The sequence below is a fragment of the Palaemon carinicauda genome, unplaced genomic scaffold (assembly GCF_036898095.1).
Source record: "Palaemon carinicauda isolate YSFRI2023 unplaced genomic scaffold, ASM3689809v2 scaffold297, whole genome shotgun sequence".
NCBI classification, from domain to species: Eukaryota; Metazoa; Arthropoda; class Malacostraca; order Decapoda; family Palaemonidae; genus Palaemon; species Palaemon carinicauda.
Window position 1 is genome coordinate 62,501 of NW_027170634.1, and position 24,993 is coordinate 87,493.

A 24,993-nucleotide genomic window follows, 5' to 3' on the forward strand; every position below is an offset into this window, starting at 1 on the left:
GTCATAGCTGAGTGGCTTTCCGAGCCCCAGTGTCATGGCTGAATGGCTGCCCAGGTCCTAGCGTCATGGCTGAATGGCTGCCCAGGTCCTAGTGTCATGGCTGAATGGCTTTCCGAGCCCCCGTGTCATAACTGAGTGGCTTTCCGAGCCCCAGTGTCATGGCTGAATGGCTGCCCAGGTCCTAGTGTCATGGCTGAATGGCTTTCCGAGTCCCAGTGTCATGGTTGCCCAGGTCCTAGTGTCATGGCTGAATGACCGCCCGAGCCCCAGTGTCATGGCTGAATGGCTGCCCAGGTCCTAGTGTCATGGCTGAATGGCTTTCCGAGTCCCAGTGTCATGGCTGCCCAGGTCCTAGTGTCATGGCTGAATGGCTTTCCGAGCCCCCGTGTCATAACTGAGTGGCTTTCCGAGCCCCAGTGTCATGGCTGAATGGCTGCCCAGGTCCTAGTGTCATGGCTGAATGGCTTTCCGAGTCCCAGTGTCATGGTTGCCCAGGTCCTAGTGTCATGGCTGAATGACCGCCCGAGCCCCAGTGTCATGGCTGAATGGCTGCCCAGGTCCTAGTGTCATGGCTGAATGGCTGCCCAGGTCCTAGTGTCATGGCTGAATGGCTTTCCGAGCCCCTGTGTCATGGCTGAATGGCTGCCCGAGCCCCAGTGTCATGGCTGAATGGCTGCCCAGGTCCTAGCGTTATGGCTGAATGGCTGCCCAGGTCCTAGTGTCATGGCTGAATGGCTGCCCAGGTCCTAGTGTCATGGCTGAATGGCTTTCCGAGCCCCCGTGTCATAGCTGAGTGGCTTTCCGAGCCCCAGTGTCATGGCTGAATGACTGCCCAAGTCCTAGTGTCATGGCTGAATGGCTTTCCGAGTCCCAGTGTCATGGCTGAATGGCTGCCCAGGTCCTAGTGTCATGGCTGAATGGCTTTCTGAGCCCCAGTGTCATGGCTGAATAGCCTTCCAAGTCACATTGTCATGGCTGAATGTCTTTCCGAGCCCCAGTGTCATGGCTGAATGGCTTTCCGAGCCCCAGCGTCACTGCTGATTGGCTTTCCGAGCCCCAGCGTCATGGCTGAATGGCTTTCCGAGCCCCAGCGTCACTGCTGAATGGCTTTCCGAGCCCCAGCGTCACTGCTGAATGGCTTTCCGAGCCCCAGCGTCATGGCTGAATGGCTTTCCGAGCCCCAGCGTCATGGCTGAATGGCATTCCGAGCCCACGTGTCATTGCTGAATGGCATTCCGAGCCCCAGTGTCATGGCTGAATGGCTGCCCAGGTCCTAGTGTCATGGCTGAATGACTGCCCGAGCCCCAGTGTCATGGCTGTTTGTCTTTCCGAGACCCAGTGTCATGGCTGAATTTCTTTCCGAGCCCCAGTGTCATGGCTGAATGACTTTCTGAGAACCAGTGTCATGGCTGAATTTCTCTTCGAGTCCCAGTGTCATGGCTGGATGGCTGCCCAGGTCCTAGTGTCATGGCTGAATGACTGCCCGAGCCCCAGTGTCATGGCTGTTTGTCTTTCCGAGACCCAGTGTCATGGCTGAATTTCTTTCCGAGCCCCAGTGTCATGGCTGAATGACTTTCTGAGAACCAGTGTCATGGCTGAATTTCTCTTCGAGTCCCAGTGTCATGGCTGAATGGCTTTCCGAGCCCCAGTGTTATGACTGAATTTCTTTCCGAGCCCCAGTGTCATGGCTGGATGGCTTTCCGAGCCCCAGTGTCATGGCTGGATGGCTTTCCGAGCCCCAAAGTCATGGCAGAATGGCTTTCCGAGCCCCAGTGTCATGGCTGAATTTCTTTCCAAGCCCCAGTGTCATGGCTGAATTTCTTTCCAAGCCCCAGTGTCATGGCTGAATTTCTATCCAACCCCAGGTTTATGCCTGAATTTCTTTCGGAGCCCCAGTGCCATGGCTGAATTTCTTTCCGAGCCCCAGTGTCATGGCTGGATGGCTCTCCGAGCACCAGTGTTATGGCTGAATGGCTTTCCGAGCCCCAGTGTCATGGCTGAATGGCTTTCCGAGCCCCAGTGTCATGGCTGAAATTCTTTCCGAGTCCCAGTGTCATGGCTGAATTTCTTTCCGAGTCCCAGTGTCATGGCTGAATTTCTTTCTGAGCCCCAGTGTCATGGCTGAATGACTTTTCGAGAACCAGTGTCATGGCTGAATGACTTTCCGAGAACCAGTGTCATGGCTAAATTTCTTTCCGAGCCCCAGTGTCATGGCTGAATGGCTTTCCGAGCCCCAGTGTCATGGCTGAATTTCTTTCCGAGCCCGTGTCATGGCTGGATGGCTTTCCGAGCACCAGTGTTATGGCTGAATGGCTTTCCGAGAACCAGTGTTATGGCTGAATTTAAAAAAAAAATGTCTAGAATAGACACTTTTTGAAAATTGACAATTAGACAGCACAACTCTGTTATCTACAACCCAATTTTATTGTTATGGCTGAATGGCTTTCCGAGCCCCAGTGTCATGGCTGAATGGCTTTCCGAGCCCCAGTGTCATGGCTGAAATTCTTTCCGAGTCCCAGTGTCATGGCTGAATTTCTTTCCGAGTCCCAGTGCCATGGCTGAATTTCTTTCTGAGCCCCAGTGTCATGGCTGAATGACTTTTCGAGAACCAGTGTCATGGCTGAATGACTTTCCGAGAACCAGTGTCATGGCTAAATTTCTTTCCGAGCCCCAGTGTCATGGCTGAATGGCTTTCCGAGCCCCAGTGTCATGGCTGAATTTCTTTCCGAGCCCGTGTCATGGCTGGATGGCTTTCCGAGCACCAGTGTTATGGCTGAATGGCTTTCCGAGAACCAGTGTTATGGCTGAATTTAAAAAAAAAATGTCTAGAATAGACACTTTTTGAAAATTGACAATTAGACAGCACAACTCTGTTATCTACAACCCAATTTTATTGAAGGGTTCAATGGATGAATATCAATACCCTTAAGGGTAATTCTAAATTACTGTTTAATGTGGAATAGAAAGTAACGGAAGAAGAAATGTTTCAACGTGGCAATCAAAATGCCTAATGTCCAAAGTCCCTCCATGAAGCTGAAATAAGTTAATGAAAATAATTTGTCATCTTTTCCTATCAAAGTTTGGGGGTACATAGTCGTGCTTATTTGATACAAGTTATGAATGCCTTTCTGAGTTTAGATACCTTGACGTGGTGAAAGGCATCGCCATCATCAGCAAAGCTGCACTGGTAAGTGCCACCCCTACTAGGTTAGTTTGCTTTGAGCGATCAGACGAAAATCTCCTACCATCAGTAATCTGCACTGGTGACATAAACTGGTCAAACCCCAGACATGAATAAGGACATGCCTGTGGCCTTTGTCCTTCACTGGACTAGAAATGGCTGCATTTGTTGTTGTTGATTGCCTTTCAGACAGTGTGTTTGTATGGTGGCGCAACAAATATCAGTCTGTAGAAAGATGGGACTTACAATACTAGTGAGTTCATTAATCAGGTTTACTCGGGTATGAGCAATGTATGGTATTGTTTAAAAATATATTGTATTTTAATCAAACTGCCTAGTCAAGGGATACCTGCAGACACCTTCCACTGTAAATTTCTGTGTATTCCAAATCATAGTTGTCTATGTTGTACAGTATTTTAATCAAACTGCCTAGTCAAGGGATACCTGCAGACACCTTCCACTGTAAATTTCTGTGTCTTCCAAATCATAGTTGTCTATATTGTATTTCAATTAACCTCTCTAGTCAAGGGATACCTGCAGACACCCTCCACTGTAAATTTCTGTGTATTCCAAATCATAGTTGTCTATGTTGTATTTTAATCAAACTGCCTAGTCAAGGGATACCTGCAGACACCTTCCACTGTAAATTTCTGTGTATTCCAAATCATAGTTGTCTATATTGTATTTTAATTAACCTCTCTAGTCAAGGGATACCTGCAGACAACCTCCACTGTAAATTTCTGTGTATTCCAAATCATAGTTGTCTAGAATCTGAATTATACGTGGCTTCAGTCGTGAAACCCCGTTTCTGCTGTGAAGTCCCCTTCCTGTGATGATCCTAAATTTACGTGGGTTTTCATCCATGCAATCTTCAATGAAACCAATGGCTAATTCTGTAGCCTCTTTGACAGTCATGTGGTGGAGATCCAAAGTAGGTATGTCACCATTCTCAAATCTAAAAACTTTCCTCAGGGAAAGATTCTTAGCATACCTTAGGTGCAAATGAAGAGTTCCTCTAGCTGTTCTTGGGTAATATCTAGATGCTGATCTGGAAACAGCATGAGGTCGTGGTTTTTTAGGTCTATGCACAGGCGATAAACTGACATCTGCCGTTGGTCGAGGTTTCTCATTTTCCTTCAAAGATGACTCTGATATATCCTGAGCTTCAGGCTTTGTAGTGCGTTTATGTGGAGCCTTTTCTTCTTGCTTCTTAAGTTCTGCCAAGTGCTTAAGAATCTGTGATTCATCCTGAGAAAGGGGAAGTGATGGAAAGGAAGATTTTGCCTTAAAAGAGCTCGAGGATTCACTAGCGGAAGGCCATTTTGAAGACGTTTGGGGCGTTATCTGTGGCTCAGGTCTCAGGACAAGTTCAGATGGTAACCCTGAAGTGAAGTGAGGTGTTAGTTCTTGATCATGCGAGGGTTCGGGTACTCGTGAGTGCAGTGAAGATGAAGTAAGAGACGGCTTTGAAGGCATGCATGTCGGTGGCAACGAGGCGCTAATGGAAAAGAGTTTTGCATCACAGTTTGTTGGAAGAACTGATTCCTGATCTCTGGAAAAGTAGTAAGATAAGGAGTAAGTGTTATATATATTAAAAAAAAAAACAATAACCAGTTATAACCCGGGGAAGATATTAAGCTAAAAAGAAACAAGAACTATATGAGGCAGAATAAAAACAGAGATCAGCACAACTCATATTTAATGTAATCATACTTTCATTTCAACTAGCTTCAGTCATGGATGTTATAGAAGAAAACTAGAACAAGGCCAATGGCCCAATTAGAAAAAGCTGACTAATATTGAAAAAATAAAGATAAATCAAGAATAAAATAGATTGTACCAAAGAAATAACATAAGAGAATGTCAAAATTGGATATCCTATAAATCATAAAGTGTGATTCATGTAGCTGAGGTCAAAACTGAAAACTTGAAAAATACAACAGAATAATTTTTACAAGTTAAAATTATTATCTGGGATGAAATCAAGAAAATGTGTAGAAAAACAAAAACAAGATTTTATTTACAGAAAGAATAAATGCACCAATCTTTGTACAGGATAGCACAGCTTTAAGATATAAGTCTAATGCTAGTGGTCAGAACATTTCCAGTCTACTGAAAACATTACCAAGATCTTCAAGTGAAGAATCTTGGCACAGTGATAACTTACGGAACGAGTCTCTCTTACTTCCACGAAGTAAAATTTCCACTGTGCATAATGGCATAACAAAAATCTTAAGATCACTTTGTAGTAATACCCAGGCGAAAAGAGGACTTCTGCCAGCTACCATGTTGCGTAAACGGGTAGTAAATTGTTTCCACATGAAAAGTTAAAGTTGCGGGTTTTAGGTCTCCACTCTGACGATCTACATCATCCTGCTCAGGCGACCATAAGCCAGCAGGGACTATCACTAGCCCCCTCTAACCTCTCCCCCCCCCCAGGCGCCACCCTGGGGACTACCCCCCAGTAGAAGGTCTCACACTATCCGCGTCCTGGCGGGGACGCGAACTCGGGACCTCTGAAACAGAAGCCCGCAACGCTACCAACAGCACTGTCCCTCAAAGGAGACATGTAATGGCTCCAAAAACTAGGTCGAGTCTCATTTCATTTCAGAGATCCTCTATGGAAAAACCTTGAACACAGCTAATCAGTTCATAGAAAGGTGAAAAGGTGTGGTGATTAAAGGGGTGACCTTTGCCTTACAGTAGAGGTAAAGGTTAGTGTCTGAAGAGGTGTGTAGTGACTAAAGGGGTGACCTTTGCATTAGAGGTAAAGGTTAGTGTCTGAAGAGGTGTGTGGTGATTAAAGGGGTGACCTTTGCATTAGAGGTAAAGGTTAGTGTCTGAAGAGGTGTGTGGTGATTAAAGGGGTGACCTTTGCATTAGAGGTAAAGGTTAGTGTCTGAAGAGGTGCGTGGTGATTAAAGGGGTGACCTTTGCATTAGAGGTAAAGGGTAGTGTCTGAAGAGGTGCGTGGTGATTAAAGGGGTGATCTTTGCATTAGAGGTAAAGGGTAGTGTCTTAAGAGGTGCGTGGTGATTAACGGGGTGACCTTTGCATTAGAGGTAAAGGTTAGTGTCTGAAGAGGTGCGTGGTGATTAAAGGGGTGACCTTTGCATTAGAGGTAAAGGTTAGTGACCGAAGAGGTGCGTGGTGATTAAAGGGGTGACCTTTGCATTAGAGGTAAAGGTTAGTGACCGAAGAGGTGCGTGGTGATTAAAGGGGTGACCTTTGTATTAGAGGTAAAGGGTAGTGTCTGAAGAGGTGCGTGGTGATTAACGGGGTGACCTTTGCTTTAGAGGTAAAGGTTAGTGTCTGAAGAGGTGTGTGGTGATTAAAGGGGTGACCTTTGCATTAGAGGTAAAAGTTAGTGTCTGAAGAGGTGCGTGCTAGAATGTCAGCCGGCCGGGCAGGTCCAACCTCCCACTGTGGTGCTCAACTACAGTAGCAACCTCCAAAATGCATGCATACATATACCAAGGCATTTCCCCCAATTTGGGGGATAGCCGACATCAAACAAATGAAACGGAGAAGGGGACCTCTCCTCTCTACGTTCCTCCCAGTCTGACAAGGGACTCAATTGAGTTCGGCTGGTACTGCTAGGGGTGCCACAGCCCACCCTCCCTTGTTATCCACCTCAGATGAAGCTTCATAATGCTGAATCCCCTACTGCTCATACCTCCAAAATAAACAGTTTAAGTGCATGGTCCTGAGCTGTGATCGATCTGATCCCATGAGTGCGAGGCAAACGCATTACCGCTGTACTAGGCAGGACGCTGGAAGACTTCTCCAAGCCAGGGATTAATAGGACACACCAGTGGCTTATGATTTTTTTCCCCAAAAAGCTATTAGGGAAGATATTCAATTGCTAAAGGGTTGCTGTGGCCTGATTGGTAATGTCTCTGCCTGGTGTTTGCCAGTCGGGGTTCGAGTCCTTCTCAGACTCATTAGTGCCATTAGTGTTTGCAATCTTACCATCCTTGTGAACTAAGGTTGGGGGTTTGGGGGAGCCTATAGGTCTATCTGCTGAGTCATCAGCAGCCACTGCTTCGCCCTCCCTGGTCCTAGCTTGGGTGGAGAGGAGGCTTGGGCACTGATCATATAATATATGGTCAGTCTCTAGGGCATTGTCCTGATTGCTAGGGCAATGTCACTGTCCCTTGCCTCTGCCATTCATGAGCGACCTTTAAACCTTTAATGTATGCAAACAAAGGAAGTATGTTGTAAAAAAAAGAGCGAAGAATGTTTAGCAACTTCACACCTCAGTAACATTCTCACTTACAGGAGATATGTTCATTAAGTCCACAAAAACTGACAATGATAATCTGACTTCAGGCAAACTTTTCTTATTCAACTTCCGCTGTTTATCCAGTCCAAGCAACTGTTCAGTGCCTGAACCCATCCACTCCAACCAGACACGCGAGCAATAAATAAAAACGAGGAGTTTGTAGTTCGTACAAAACACAAGTATAAGATTCCCAATCTAAAAAATTAGCTGATGCAAATTCTCAGTGAGGGAATGTACAGTAAAGCAGTAGGCATTTTTCCAAAGAGAAACACAAGATACAAGATACGTTACCACAATTAACCCTTTTACCCCCAGGCTATTTGGAACTTTCCAACCTTTAAACCCCAGGTGGTTTTTTTTTTTTCAAGCACATTTTGCCATGTATATTTTTCAAATTGCTCTAACAGCCTCATTTTTTGTCATAGAGAGGTCAGGTTGGTCTCATTCTTTTGGAAAAAGCCTGAAGTCTCTCATAAAGTTATAAAAAATATGCAAAAAGAAAATGTAAATAGCAGTTTTTTGCAAGGACGTACCAGTACGTCCATGGGGGTAAAGGGATGAGTTTTGTGAAACGTACCAGTACGTCCATTGGGAGTAAAAGGATTACCATCGTGATGCACACGGCTTTCAAAATCCTGACGGAGAAATGCGAGTGAAGTTGCCAAATACAGACATTACCAAGCGAATCCTGACGGAGAAATGCGAGACAAGTTGCCAAATACAGACATTACCAAGCGAATCCTGACGGAGAAATGCGAGACAAGTTGCCAAACACAGACATTACCAAGCGAATCCTGACGGAGAAATGCGAGACAAGTTGCCAAACACAGACATTACCAAGCGAATCCTGACGGAGAAATGCGAGACAAGTTGCCAAACACAGACATTACCAAGCCAATCCTGACGGAGAAATGCGAGACAAGTTGCCAAACACAGACATTACCAAGCCAATCCTGACGGAGAAATGCGAGACAAGTTGCCAAACACAGACATTACCAAGCCAATCCTGACGGAGAAATGCGAGACAAGTTGCCAAACACAGACATTACCAAGCGAATCCTGACGGAGAAATGCGAGACAAGTTGCCAAACACAGACATTACCAAGCGAATCCTGACGGAGAAATGCGAGACAAGTTGCCAAACACAGACATTACCAAGCGAATCCTGACGGGAGAAATGCGAGACAAGTTGCCAAACACAGACATTACCAAGCGAATCCTGACGGAGAAATGCGAGACAAGTTGACAAACACAAACATTACCAAGCGAATCCTGACGGGAGAAATGCGAGACAAGTTGCCAAACACAGACATTACCAAGCGAATCCTGACGGGAGAAATGCGAGACAAGTTGCCAAACACAGACATTACCAAGCGAATCCTGACGGGAGAAATGCGAGACAAGTTGCCAAACACAGACATTACCAAGCGAATCCTGACGGAGAAATGCGAGACAAGTTGCCAAACACAGACATTACCAAGCGAATCCTGACGGAGAAATGCGAGACAAGTTGACAAACACAAACATTACCAAGCGAATCCTGACGGGAGAAATGCGAGACAAGTTGCCAAACACAGACATTACCAAGCGAATCCTGACGGAGAAATGCGAGACAAGTTGCCAAACACAGACATTACCAAGCGAATCCTGACGGAGAAATGCGAGACAAGTTGCCAAACACAGACATTACCAAGCGAATCCTGACGGAGAAATGCGAGACAAGTTGCCAAACACAGACATTACCAAGCGAATCCTGACGGAGAAATGCGAGACAAGTTGCCAAACACAGACATTACCAAGCGAATCCTGACGGAGAAATGCGAGACAAGTTGACAAACACAAACATTACCAAGCGAATCCTGACGGGAGAAATGCGAGACAAGTTGCCAAACACAGACATTACCAAGCGAATCCTGACGGAGAAATGCGAGACAAGTTGCCAAACACAGACATTACCAAGCGAATCCTGACGGGAGAAATGCGAGACAAGTTGCCAAACACAGACATTACCAAGCGAATCCTGACGGAGAAATGCGAGACAAGTTGCCAAACACAGACATTACCAAGCGAATCCTGACGGAGAAATGCGAGACAAGTTGACAAACACAAACATTACCAAGCGAATCCTGACGGGAGAAATGCGAGACAAGTTGCCAAACACAGACATTACCAAGCGAATCCTGACGGAGAAATGCGAGACAAGTTGCCAAACACAGACATTACCAAGCGAATCCTGACGGGAGAAATGCGAGACAAGTTGCCAAACACAGACATTACCAAGCGAATCCTGACGGAGAAATGCGAGACAAGTTGCCAAACACAGACATTACCAAGCGAATCCTGACGGAGAAATGCGAGACAAGTTGCCAAACACAGACATTACCAAGCGAATCCTGACGGGAGAAATGCGAGACAAGTTGCCAAACACAGACATTACCAAGCGAATCCTGACGGAGAAATGCGAGACAAGTTGCCAAACACAGACATTACCAAGCGAATCCTGACGGAGAAATGCGAGACAAGTTGCCAAACACAGACATTACCAAGCGAATCCTGACGGGAGAAATGCGAGACAAGTTGCCAAACACAGACATTACCAAGCGAATCCTGACGGAGAAATGCGAGACAAGTTGCCAAACACAGACATTACCAAGCGAATCCTGACGGAGAAATGCGAGACAAGTTGACAAACACAAACATTACCAAGCGAGCTTAGCAAAGCTAACAGCGTAATACAATGTACTTGAGATGTGATGAGGTTGAAAGTAAAATGTGCTGGATTAGAGACGCGGAACTCTAAGAAGCGGGTTCTTTTGCATTGACAGAAGAGCAACAATCCTGTTAAAGTATTACCGACAACGCACACTGAAGCTTCACCTCAAGACGCAGTTCCCAAAATCAATTTTGCAATGCAGTGGAATCAAATCTTTCCATAAATATGACTGTCAATTTTGGCCCATTTTGTAAATCATCCAAGATAATATGAAGTGTATAATGGCAATTGCCGAACATTCAAATCACTCCAAAATAATGTGACAGAGAGAGAGAGAGAGAGAGAGAGAGAGAGAGAGAGAGAGAGAGAGAGAGAGAGAGAGAGAGAGAGAGAGAGAACGTACTCGTATGGTAACTAAAAATAGCTATAAACAGAATTCATGAACACTTTTCTATAACAAATTGGTGTGGATGAGAGAGAGAGAGAGAGAGAGAGAGAGAGAGAGAGAGAGAGAGAGAGAGAGAGAGAGAGAGAGAGAACGTACTCGTATGGTAACTAAAAATAGCTATAAACAAAATTCATGAACACTTTTCTATAACAAATTGGTGCGGATGAGAGAGAGAGAGAGAGAGAGAGTGGGGGGGGGGGATAGTTTGGTAGGCCATGGGTTTTGAATTTTTTTGATAATCATATTTTTAAAACTACTGTACCTTAGAAAAATGTTTCAATATTTGTTGGCAACAAAATCTAAGTAGAAAATTAATTTATGGCATAAAAACAAGGATGTGGAAAGCCAAGGCATCTGGTAAAGATAAAAATGTGAACAATACTGTAATTGTAAAACTTTTTAAAATAATTGTTTTGAATTTTATTAGAATTTGAGTGATTTTGACAGTGAAAGCAATGTTCATATTTAAGGCATTAGATAATACTTTGCTGTAAAACCCACCTTATCTGGGAAAGCGTTAAAAGTCAAGAGAGGAGCACCTCGAGGCAGCCTCCGCTATGTATCTCGCAAAACTTAAAACCTTCGCTTTCCAAGAAATCTTTGACGGCAGGCTTGATTTTAGGTATTCCGCCCTTACTTCGGATACCCCTTCCCGTAATGATCCGTACTCTGTGTTGCTCATCCTTGAAATCGTCGGTGAAATCAGAAACCATCTGTACTGCCTCATGCACAGTCATATTATGCAGATCTAATGTTACAATGCCATCGTTATCTACTTTAAGGACATCCCTAAAGGATAGATCAGCAAACTTAAGGTGAAGATGTGGACTGTCTCCGGGGCTCACTAGGTTATAATTTGAGGCTTTCTTTTTAAAGGGCTGACTTTCATTCTCATACCATACTGTAGGCTTAATGGTAACTTGAGTTTTAATATTTACAAAATCACTTAGTTTTGGAAGGTTACAAACATCCAAAGGCTGAGTTTTAGAAGCGGGTCGTGATGATTGCTTGGGTATGTGTTGTGTTGGAGCCTTACCAGTCCTTTGTTTTTTAGTTTTAGAAGTCTGTGTCTCAGTTGCGAGGCTGTGTTTTGAAGGAAGGTTAGGAAAGTCCTCTGAAAAATTCGTTTGCTTTGTATCTTTAGGAAGCTGTGGTTCAGTCTTGGAAATGTCCTTTGAAAGTGGCGTAGCAAAATCCTCTGAAAAATTATTAAAAAGGCCTTGCTTTTTAGCATTAGGAAGCTGTGGTTCAGTCGTAGAAATATCTTTTGAAAGTGGTGTAGCAAAGTCCTGTGAGAGAGCCATAAAACGGCCTTGCGTTTCATCTCTAGAAAGCTTTGGTTCAGTCGTAGAAATATCTTTTGAAAGTGGTGTAACAAAGTCCAGTGAAGCAGCCATAAATCGGCCTTGCGTTTCATCTCTAGAAAGCTTTGGTTCAGTCGTAGAAATATCTTTTGAAAGTGGTGTAACAAAGTCCAGTGAAGGAGCCATAAAACGGCCTTGCGTTTCATCTCTAGAAAGCTTTGGTTCAGCTGTGGAAGTGCGCTCTGAAGGCAGTGCAGGATCATGCTTCAATGTAGCCGTGACTGTGCTTTGAGTGTTAGCTTTCGGAGGAAGCTCTGGTTCAGGGCCAAAGCTAATACTAGGAAGTCTCCTTGAAACATGGCGATGAGAGGAAGGTGTAGGGAAATGTAGTCTAGGTACTGGCAATGGAGCAAGTACCGAGTTGCTAATAGTGAATATAGAATCATCGTCTTCACTTGGAATAAGTGGTTCTCTGTCACTGCAAAATTAATAAAGACAAGATACTTGTAGCTTTTACCATGAAAAGTTTCTAAAGTAGAATTTGGCCTATAAAAGGCAATGGAAGTACTGACTCGGGATACAAAAACTCACACGAATAAAATATAATTCAAATTGATTTTTTTTACATGGTCTAATCTTGGTTATTAAGTGATCATAAAGTTAGTAAATTTAATATGATAATTAGTTGTACTATAGGTGTAAGAGCAGCTTGGAAGTGTTAAAATCAATTTAATGATCTTCAGAAGCAAACAATTACATTACAGTACTAACAATCACCGTAAACTGTTACCTGTTGTACTTATTAGGAAATAAAATTATTTAATGGAATATTACGATTTGTTTCTGTAAATAATGACTTGTACACTTTAGAAATGAGGAACTAACAATTCTTTTTGGAAATTGATAACCTATTGTACTTGTATGGGCAATTCTTATTAAGAGTCAGTTAGGATAGGTTCATTACACTTCAGCTTGAAGAAAATGCTCCGTATCTGTAGGGCTAAATTTATAGAAAATTATTAACTCTTTTACCCCCAAAGGACGTACTGGTACGTTTCATAAAACTCATCCCTTTATTTACATTTTTTTTTTTGCATATAAATGATAATTTTTTGAGAAACTTCAGGCATTTTCCAAGAGAATGAGACCATCCTGACCTCTCTATAACAAAAATTAAGGCTGTTAGAGCAATTTAAAAAAATATACTGCAAAATGTGCTTGAGAACAAATGACCCCTGGGGGTTAAGGGTTGAAATGTTCCAAATAGCCTGGGGGTAAAAGGGTTATAGAACTATGAAAGTATTGTGTAATGTTTGTAACGTGGAAGGAGATTAGTTTTTTTTCAGGTAAAATCATTGTAAACTATGATGAGTGTTGAAACGAGGGAATGCGAACGTCTTTTAACAAGTTCTGTGCGATAGTCCTTGAACCAGTACAGTCTTTTTATGTCCACTATTGTCTTGGAATAAGTGCAGTACATTTATTTTCACGATTGTTTTAGAGTAAATACAGGATGTCGCCACAATTGACTTTGAACAATTACAGTACATTTATCGCTAAGATTGTCTTTGAACAAGTACAGTACATTTATCGCCATGATTGTCTTTGAACAAGCACAGTACGTTTATCTCCACTATTGTCTTTGAACAAGCACAGTACGTTTATCCCCACGATTGACTTTGTACAAGTACAGTACATTTATCCCCACTTTTGTCTTAAACAATTACAGTACATTTATCGCCATGATTGTCTTTGAACAAGTACAGTACGTTTAACCCCACGATTGACTTTGAACAAGTACAGTACATTTATCGCCATGATTGTCTTTGAACAAGCACAGTACGTTTATCTCCACTATTGTCTTTGAACAATTACTGTACATTATGTTTATCTCCACTATTGTCTTTGAACAAGTACAGTACGTTTATCCCCACTTTTGTCTTAAACAATTACAGTACATTTATCGCCATGATTGTCTTTGAACAAGCACAGTACGTTTAACCCCACGATTGACTTTGAACAAGTACAGTACATTTATCGCCATGATTGTCTTTGAACAATTACTGTACATTATGTTTATCTCCACTATTGTCTTTGAACAAGTACAGTACGTTTATCCCCACGATTGACTTTGAACAAATACAGTACAATACATTTATCTCCACAAACAAGGGTAACACTTACAGTACTCCTTATATGGCATATTATATGCTATTGTTGATTTCCTCCCTTTTCCATATTTTCCCATCCATCCATTTCATCCTTCACGTTCCCTTAGTGACTAAATTCTTGTTTAAACCATTTTATTTTGGCAATTATCAACCATATTAAAGAACTAGAATATATCGCTCGGTTGCGACAACAACGTCATAACTCAAAAAAATGTATTTTTGAGTTACCCATATAGACATATTCATCTTCAAATGCTGATTTGTTTGGCAAAAGTATCATAATTGCAGCTAAAAAATTGACCGCTAGAGGCGCTTAATGTCCTAACGACATAATATGAGAGTGTTTTAATTGATTAAAATGGGCTCTCCTAAAAAATAGCTATTTTTGAGTTATGACGACGTCGCAAACGAGCGATATACGCTGGTTGCAACTTGCTTTTGATTATTAAAAGAAATGAGATTAACAACCCAATGAGTCAAGCTGACTCTTATAGAGGTGGCCCGATTAAATAAACTTAAAGCTAATACATACATACATATACCAAGGCCCTTCCCCCAATTTTGGGGGGTAGCCGACATCAACAAATGAAACAAAAACAAAAAAGGGGACCTCTACTCTCTACGTTCCTCCCAGCCTAACAAGGGACTCAACTGAGTTCAGCTGGTACTGCTAGAGTGCCACAGCCCAACCTCCCACATTATCCACCACAGATGAAGCTTCATAATGCTGAATCCCCTACTGCTGCTACCTCCGCGGTCATCTAAGGCATCGGAGGCAGCAGCAGGGCCTACCGGAACTGTGTCACAATAAAATAATACAAAATAAATATATAGAAAATATGATAAATAAATTTGTAATAGAAAAATCTGTGATAATTGGAAATTTAAATCATTGTATATATAAAACCTGTTTCTTATAAGATGTTGAAGTAATTTTTCAAATATAATGGTGAATATCATAAAAAATGAAATGATCACGAGTAATGAATAGCAACTGGGAGGCGTTTGTCCGAATGAGATACATAACAATAGTTTAGACAAAAATTTATTGGTTGAGCAGCACATAAGACGGAAGAATTTGATAGACAGATATGACCAGGGATGTTACCGACAAGTAAGAAAATTCCGGCAGTCTATAAAGCATGCAAAACACAACCCAATGATAATGAATTTCTCTGGGATAGATAACAAACAAAATACAATTGTACAAATAAGCATAATTAATATAGATAAGACAACTGATAATGAAGACACCATTAAGATTCTTGGAAATGTAGGTTATTAGTTGCTGCCAAACTGATCAACTAGAAATCTCACAAAAATTGCTACATTGAAGCTCAAGCGAAGGATTGATTTGCAGAATTTTAAAAAAATAGAAACGGCAAAATGCCATTACACCAGTTACGTGTACAAATCTGGTACCTGACGAGACAAGTACAAAATGGAACTAGTCACGAAGGTGGTCAACACCAGTACATCTGTGAAGCGTGGTTTACACGGCGTGTCGGTCCGACGAACCTGCTTGTCAAACGGTTCGAAGAGGCGGAGTCGGCCACAAATGCACAAGGTTTTTGGGCAGTGAAGCCCCGCCCACAAAAGTCAGGTGAGGACAGACTTTCTTGGAACCTTTGGACGAACCTGTTCGAACATCACTTCAAACACGTGTCCGACGAACCGTTCGAACGCTTGTCCGACGAACCGTTCGAACGCTTGTCCGACGAACCGTTCGAACGCTTGTCCGACGAACCGTTCGAACGTGTAAACCCGCCTTAACAATTATAACATCAAGAACTTTGAACTTCAAAAATTTCACAGGTTGGCCTGCAACTCACGCTCTCCACACATTCAATGCTTAACAATAAAACCCTTCCTTCTTCATTTTACAAAATTATAGTAAATACACCTCAAGTTTAATCATAACAAACATCAGCTCAAGTTAGCTGATACAGTTTTCAGTTCACAGGTTTTCATTTGACTCCCTTGCACAGCTAAGAAAATATCTCCATATGATTAACAATCTAAAAAAACTGAGGAGTAAAAATATAACAACTTCAATAAAAGAAAAAAAATAATTTCTTATATTGTAGACTAGCATAAACTATTAACAGAGAAAATTAAAACTACAAGATACTGCATTAGAAAAAATTCAAAGAATCTAGTAGTGTCTTTACCACGTGGGAAATCAAACTATCAAGGACACATGACTCAAAAAATGTTTTTCTTATGGAAAATTCATAAAATAACGAGAATAAAATCTATCATTACTGTTTAGCTCAATACCAAATGTTCATTAAAATGATCAAAATCATGCATAGGGTAAAGAAACATTTAAAAGCCAACTGGATTTTGGAAAAAAACATTAATATTTGCCAAATACATAGCCTTGTTTTACATGTGCTTCCACATGCATGAAGTTAAAGTTAAAGTTTTAGGTCTCCACAGAGACGATTTACATCGTTCTCCTCGGGCGACCATTAGCCAGCAGGGACTATCACTAGTCCCCTCTAACCTCCCCCCCAGGCGCCACGTGGGAGTACCCCCCGGTAGAAGGTCTCACGGTATTCGCGTCCCTGGCGGGGACCGAACTCGGGACCTCTATAATAGAGATCCGCGACGCTACCAACCTTGCTATCCGGAGTAAAACAAACAGCCTTCAATTGATGTAAATGCCACAGATTCTCTCTCCTGCCTTGGTTCTGAAGTTCACAGAAACTACAATACTCTAAACCCGGTGTCAAATTTATTACTGTTACCAAGATGAAAAAAAAAAAAGTGAATTTCCTTCGGCGTGATGAACCCCGAAAAAAAGTGAGATTTCCTTCGGCGTGACGGACCCCGAGAGGATTTGCCGATAGATTTTCAGACAGGAAGGAAAAGAGAAAGACGACCTTTTGTTTGACAAGTCCAAGAGAACTCTCGAGGGTCCTTAACGACGTTAGATTTTCAGACAGGAAGGAAAAGAGAAAGACGACCTTTTGTTTGACAAGTCCAAGAGAACTCTCAAGGATCCTCAACGACGTTAGATTTTCAGACAGGAAGGAAAAGAGAAAGACGACCTTTTGTTTGACAAGTCCAAGAGAACTCTCAAGGGTCTTTAACGACGTTAGATTTTCAGACAGGAAGGAAAATAGAAAGATGACCTTTTGTTTGACAAGTCCAAGAAAACTCTCAAGGGTCCTTAACGACGTTAGGGAAACGAGCGATATCCCATTTACGTGACGAGTCTGTCGTAAGTTTAGGTTTCCTACTAAGACTTAAACCAACGATTGGGGTCTAGTTTCCGAAGGTTCCTCATGAATGGAAAGTAGTTGATCATTCTATTGCAAATAGTTCAGATATATTTAGAGCATATACATACTGAATGTTACCCTTTCTGAGTGAGGATACCTTACAGTGGTGAAAGGGTTTGCGTATCGCCTTGAACAGCAATGCTGTACTAGTCAGGGCCACCCATGCTAGGTTGTTGGCTATGAGCAATCAAACAAAAGTCTTCTACCATCACCAATCTGCAGTTGGGCAACGTGGTGATGAAAATCTGGCCAAACCCCTTACATGAGTAAGGTCATGTCTTGAGGTCTTTTGTCCTGCAGTGGACTAGAAATGGCTGCATTTGTTGTTGATACGTATGTCTATTAAATTATAAACTGGCAGACATGGTTTTATACTTGTAGGTCACTTGCTAACAGTACATCTTGCCAAAAAGACACTGACCCAACTGGGGAACTCTCCTCTACTTCCATACCTAGAGGAAGGATTTGTTAGTTGTTGCAAGACTATCATGAAAGCGATATCTTGAGACCTTTGGAAAATAAAACCTTGATAACTTTCAATCTCTAGATATCAATATAGAATTTCCAGGCTATTCCAAGGCAATGCCTATCCTTATGAAGCTCACGTCTTTATTTTTAACGTCTGCCGATCGGAAATTCCGAGGCAGGTTTATATAGAAGCCCTTGCCAATCATGAAAATTATTTTATAGAGATTTAGAGCGTTAGAAGCCACATGTCAATTAAGAGTGTATTCCATAAAGAAGAGGAAGAGAAATGAGATGAATTTCCAGAGAAAAGATCAAGATATGACAATAATTAATGGAAGTTAATTCCCAGTGACGTGTAGCAGAATTATATTTTGGTCTCCAACCCAAGCTATTAATTCTGTTTTAAGTAGCACAGTATGTAAACCTTAAAGTAATCCAAAATACAGTAATGTATTTGAAGGCTAATGGAACTTGGTCATTTGGTAATCCATACATACATATACCAAGGCACTTCCCCCAATCGCCACTTTTACAAGATTCTAGGTCAGAGATCAGGAAGCTTCGGGGTTGGCCTAAGGGTGTAAGGAATGACAATGATTGCTGTCTCGGATGCATACCGACGCAACAACGACACGACTTGCTCTCAGTTAGCTCCACTCACCCTTTGTCCTCGAAAAAAAAAAGAAAAAAGATCAACAAATGAAACAAAACAAAAAGGGGACCTCCACTCTCTACGTTGGTAATAAACAAAAAAATTAAGTGCGTGGCCCAGGAAATTACGATGTGCCGTACCCCAACTGGTTTTTTGAAAATTTGTGAGCTAGCTATCTTCATAGCTACTTCAGTGCAAGACGATGAAAAATATATCGGAGAGGAAGCATGGATATAATAAATAAGACTTTCTGCATCTGTAATTAATGCTTCAAAAGTTATCACTATATTATTATTACTAGCTAAGCTACAACCCTAGTGAGAAAAGCAGGATACTATAAGCCCAAGTACTCCAACAGGAAAAAATAGCCCAATGAAGAAAGGAATTAAGAAAATAAATGAACTACAAGAAAGGTAACGAACAATTAAAATAAAATGCTTCAAGAACAGTAACAACATTAAAATAGATCTTTCATACATTAACTACTGTATAAAAAGAAACTTATGTCACACTGTTCAACATAAAACATTCACTGCAAGTTTGTACTAAATTATACAGTTGTGATGTAAGAGAGAAGGGGAACTGAGAGTCGTTTAGTTTTCCTAATTTCTACACTTGCCTCAAACGAGGAGTCGTTTACGAGAACTTTTTCTCTTGCTCAACCAACACAGAGCAGTCTAGCAATCGCAAGAAACGCAGACCTAATGTTATCTGGTCTAATGTAAGCATAGAAGAACACTTAATCCCAAAAGGTGAGAATGATAGTTGCATAACTGCAAAACTTACTTTCTTTTCTAGTATGGAAAATAGAACCATTGCTACGTGTACATAAGTGAAGTGAGAGGCAATGTGCAATTGTAATAGAAAAAGCCACCCCAGATGCCTAAGAAGGGGTAGATTGGGAGCCGAACTCAGATGTTGATCCATACGCCATTTTATAGAATATTCAACAGGGTTAACGGAGCAGGTATGCAAAAACAAAGCACCTAATACATTACTTTATATCTTCTAGATAGATAACAAATCCCCTATGAAACCATAGGCACTGAAGAGGAATCCATTGGAAATGTCCGGCATCAAAGGCTTGAAGCACAAACAGAATTATTTAGAACAATTAAAATTTGAACGATCCAAGCACAGGACGAGAGGCACTACGATCACCGCAAGGTTAGACGAAGACTGAAATCCCTCAGTAACTTCATACCCACCACTAGCCTCGACTTCACGGAGTCCGCAACTTACCGCCTTAAACACTGGAGAGAAATAGACCATTGCCCACCTGGTGAGATCATCCAGAGCCCATGCGGGTCTTTCCCCATGGGACAAGCTTCCGTGGACAGGATTTTGTTACTCTTGATCGAGTGGAGACAATCCTCGTGAGGTCTCGCCATCCCCTCCAGACAATTGACCACATACTTTGTGGGTGTGAACAAGGGCCAATCTGTACAGGTTTGGACCTATACGAATGTAATCTGGCCGCTATGCTGTGGGAACAATGTTGGCGTAATAACGTCACTCATTTTATGAAGGTGGATGCACTCCTAACGAGGTATCTCCCCCTTCCAGCCACTACTGGTAGTGCCACATTATGCCCACGTGGTATTTTCTTCAATTTCTGGCTGTCTGTTTTGCTGCATACTTATGAGTAAAAGCACTAGTAAAACAAGTCAGTGTCTGACGGAATTATCATTCTCACTTACCCGCAAATTATTGAATAGATTTAGGTTTAAATAAATTACCCTAAATCTTTTAAAAAGTCTAAATTGACTTACCTGCACATGTTATACAGTACAGTCAAGTGAGCTTTGTATGAATACAGTATTACTTTTACAGTATAACAAATAAGACTGAAAATTAAAACCTGCCTATACAATTCACATATAATTGACAGGACAATAAGGAGCCTAAGTACTGACGTCAGTTACCACGGTAACGGATACTGGTTCAAGCATTAACACTTCAGCATGATGCAGTCGATTTCCTACTACTCTCATGACAAAAGATACTAAAAGCTGGTGAAAACTACTACAATTTAGATCACATATTCTCCTTTTCCTATTCCAATAGGAAAAGTAAAGTTAAAGTGTGGTTGTGTCAGAACACTGGCAAAGTCCTAGGTCCGCGAGTGCCTGAATCAATTGTTGTGAACCAGCACCCGGTAATGTGACGTCAGACTTCGGCTCCCTATAATAATCAACATTTACCAAAACTGTCCACATAATTAACAATCTTTCACAGTTGGAAGCATTTGGTAAAAAATCATTATTCAGTGCAGAAAACTTATACACAGAGGCAACAGAAAATAATTTTCAAATTCTACATTCGTAAAAATGTACTAATTCATAATAAACAAAAAATCTAACATACTATAAAATAAAAGCTTTGTAATAATCTGTAAAAATAACCAAAGCCAACCTTGGTTAGCTTGTTGGCTAATACTGGAAAAAAAGAGATGATGAAGAAGCAATTGCAATATCACTACGTACATAGTAATGACGTACTGTATTCCTTCGTATGAATTAGCAGAACGCTGTACAGTACAAGTACTTTATTTTTAGCCTGACTAGTCCCATACTATTATCTTTAATGCTTTGAAATATATATATATATATATATATATATATATATATATATATATATATATATATATACATATACATATACATATATATATATATATATATATATATACATATACATATATATATATATATATATATATACATATACATATATATATATATATATAAAGTATAAATCCTAAATTGATACTGTTCTGTAGACTCAATATCAGTAAATTTATGGCTATTGACTTTCCAGAAGTACTTGCAACCTCCAAATATGAAATAAAAAATTATATATATATATATATATATATATATATATATATATATATTTGCTTATTAGTAAATGGTATACCTACCACATATATTATACAGCATTGTACAGTATGCATATATAAGTATAAATGTATATCTTACTCAGTTGTACTGTATCACAATAGTTAGCACTGCTTGATAAATGTCTATAACAAATTAAAAAAAAAAAAATTATATATAAATTCTTTTTATCACTAAACCTTAACATAAAATCCTGTATTGATGTGAATAAAAATGGTTTTTATCAATGGAAATAAATGTACCTAAATGCTAAAATTACTTACTGGTATTCAAGTATGGACATTAATTTCCATTTTTCTACTTATATACTTTGACTAAGAAATAATCATGACTTGAATTTCATACAAAGGGAAGTTCGTACAACGGCCGTTATCAGCGTAACGCACACACGCCACTCGCTTTATATTTACGCGGGGACGGTTTAGTGAACTAAGAAAATAACTTCTTATTTTGTCCACGAAGAAGCAACAGTTAACCCTTTTACCCCAATGGACGCACTGGTACGTTTCACAAAACTCATCCCTTTACCCCCATGGACGTACTGGTACGTCCTTGCAAAAAACTGCTATTTACATTTTTTTTTGCATATTTTTGATAACTTTATGAGAAACTTCAAGCATTTTCCAAAAGAATGAGACCTACCTGACCTCTCTATGACGAAAATTAAGGCTGTTAGAGCAATTTCAAAAAAATATATGTTGCAAAATGTGCTTGGAAAAAAAAAAACGCCTGGGGGTTAAGGGTTGGAAAGTTCCAAATAGCCTGGGGGTAAAAGGGTTAATACCTGGTAATATTTATGCAGGGATGCTTTAGTGAACTAAGAAAATGAACCCTGTTCCTGATAAAGATTCTTGTTTTGTCTACTACCAAACAACAGTTAAGATAATACCTGTTTTCTTGGAAATGAGCTAACCCCACCATTATCCCTTAGCACCTGAGCTTTCACTCCTTCACCGTGTAGGGTACGTCGCTTTCCAATTACGAAAATGTTGGGAAGATTACCATAATTGAAATATCCTTCCTGATACCCCCCCCCCAAAAAAAAAAAAAAAAAAAAAACTTATTCCTGACCAAAAATAAGGTGCCTAGAAACATTACACCAAAAAAACCTCTTTAAAAATATACTCTGGAACACTTTTAACTCTTTACCATTGCATAAATGGCAGGGATGAACTGTGTGGCACTCAATATATGGCTTTAGGATTCCTTTTGTGTCTTGGCAGCTCGGATTCAGTTCTTTGGAAGTCTTGGAAAATGTCTCCGTCTCTCGGACGACATGCGGAAACTACTTTTTAAAAATTAAAGGAGTTTCATGTATTATAAAGGCACGCAATTAGATAATCCTGAGATTGAAAAGGAAATTTATGGTTCAGAGAAAAGTATTGTCTTTGTTCACACGCATAGACACACAAGGAGTCTGGGCCTAAAGAATATACACTTAGGGTAAATGTTAGAAAACATTGAATATTAAATACTTTTCACCATTGAGAACATATCAGTCTTTCTGCAAATCTAAACATTTTGCTTATATTACTGCATAAACATTTTTTTTTCATGAAACTGAGATCAAGAACTTTGTGTTGCTATTTTATCTCTTTTAATTTTTTTTTTTTTTTTGTGTGAAAATGGCTTGGTTATAATTCAAAATTCTTGTGAAGCTGTATCCATATACAAATTAAATTCAGATTTAAAGTTTCTCTCTGTACAATTGTCACTGGACACAATTATTATTAATAGATTAACCAGCCCACAAATCTAATTCACACAGACGTATATGCAAACGTTTAAGATTATACAGCAAAAGACATTGAGTACAAAAAAGTTTGAACGAAAAAGCAACATTAACAATTTTGACGGGCAACATAACAAGACATCCGAGCGTAATCCCCAACGTAGACATAAGGAAATCCCTCTAAATAATAGACATCCAACATAGACCTAGTGCAAAATAGATTTTGGAAGCACAACTTCAAGGCAACCTCCTTTGTGAACCTCGCAAAACTTCAAGTTCTGACTCTCCAAAAGCTGTACAATGGCTGGCTTGACCTTAGGAACTCCATTCTCACTGTGGACTCCCCTCCCGGTGACGATCCTGACGCGATGGTGCCGGCCTCTGTTCTGCTCGAGGAAGGCGCTGACGATCTGGGTAGCCTCTCTCACCGTCATGCTGTGAAGATCTACTGTTGGAATACCTTGTTCTAGTCTGAATACTTGCCTCGCTGAAAGATCTGCGTGAGCGAGCTGAAGGTGGGGGCTACCTCCTGGGGTGATAGGGTACTGGATCGGAGCAGAGGGCGGATACAGGTCATGGGGAAAGGAAGATGTATGATGTGTTGGAAGAACTGGTTCGGGACTTCTCGGAGCGAATGGGACGGCGAGGAACAGAGAGAGAAAAAGAACTATTAGAATCAAAGCTGTGTTTGACAAGTATATCACAATTACAAGAGTAGTAAAAGATTAAGAACTACACATGTATCATTTGTTAGTCATATCATGACAGAACTGTAACATAAAACATTTGTAAACCCTTTTTGGGCTCAAGCCATGTCGTCCTGATGGAAGTTCCTAAAGGGTAGCTTCCTTGGGTATATTATACCCAAGGAAGCTACCCTTTAGGAACTTCCATCAGGACGACATGGTCATCTCACCCAAAAATAGATTTTTCGCTTCGCTCAAAATCCGTTTTTTATTCATGAAAAGAAGCGCATTATTCTTCCTGCTGCTAATTTAATGTTACTGCTTTTTTTCCTTGTAAAAAGCAGTAGAAAATGCGACTGCATGTAGTGGGTAAGGAAAGAACTGTTAATGTAGTTTCTAACCCACATTCGTGAATTTTTTTGACTGCCTGTACTTTAATATTTTATCTGTAAAAGCTCAGAATAACAACTACTCTACTCCAGAAAACCTGATGAAAAAAAGTGTTTTCCTGGAAAAAAAAGTGGTAGAATGTATATTTGGATATTAAAATGAATGGTCATATATTAGATCCTCTCTCAACATGAAATGGGTTTGCTACGCTTCCCTCTCTCTCGTGTCTACCTTCCGACTGAATTCGTTTTTGGCTTTGTCTTCACGAATGTTCCCCTTTTTATTGTCTTCATAAAAACGCTTCCAAGAAATTGATTAAGGCATTTTGTAGGATCAACCCCCAGATGCAAGAATCAATATGACACCCTTTATGTCAAGAAATTACCACATTGAGTAGTGTTGTATCTTTTCAATTCCAGTTTGTATCGCTTAATTCTGGACTGGTGCGTGCTAAGCGTGAATATATTGTTGTAATCTACACTTGTTATTCCTTTAGGAATTTTGAATGCCTCTATTAACTGTCCCCTTAGTCAACGAGTTCGTAGATCAAGTTGTTCCTTTAGGAATTTTGAATACCTCTATTAACTGTCCCCTTAGTCAACGAGTTCGTAGATCAAATAAGTTCAAACGTTCCATCTTCCATCTATATTTAAACTGCCTTAGTGTTGAAATTAGTTTAGTGGCTTTTGTCTATCTATTTCCTTCTGAATACTTGGAGCTAGCTCAGAATTGGACTCCATATTCTAGAATTACTAGATGTAGTATAGTACAGT

The 24,993-nt window shown here is 40.7% G+C and overlaps 1 protein-coding gene across 3 annotated transcripts in view; it reads right to left on the reverse strand.

The window, feature by feature from the left end:
* Positions 1–2,818: 2,818 nt before the first annotated feature.
* Positions 2,819–24,993, reverse strand: part of LOC137636433 (uncharacterized) — a 29,916-nt gene continuing 7,741 nt past the window's right edge. For 2 of the 3 annotated variants that reach the window (XM_068368856.1, XM_068368857.1), the window contains exons 4-6: positions 23,628–23,765; positions 11,129–12,409; positions 4,597–4,733 (exon numbers count right to left, since the gene is read on the reverse strand). In XM_068368856.1, coding sequence (XP_068224957.1) covers positions 11,152–12,409; positions 23,628–23,765 — 1,396 coding nt within the window. In that variant the 3' untranslated portion in view covers positions 4,597–4,733; positions 11,129–11,151. Of the gene's footprint in view, positions 4,734–11,128; positions 12,410–23,627; positions 23,766–24,993 lie in introns of all 3 variants that reach the window. The other variant, XM_068368858.1, reaches the window with a different exon arrangement.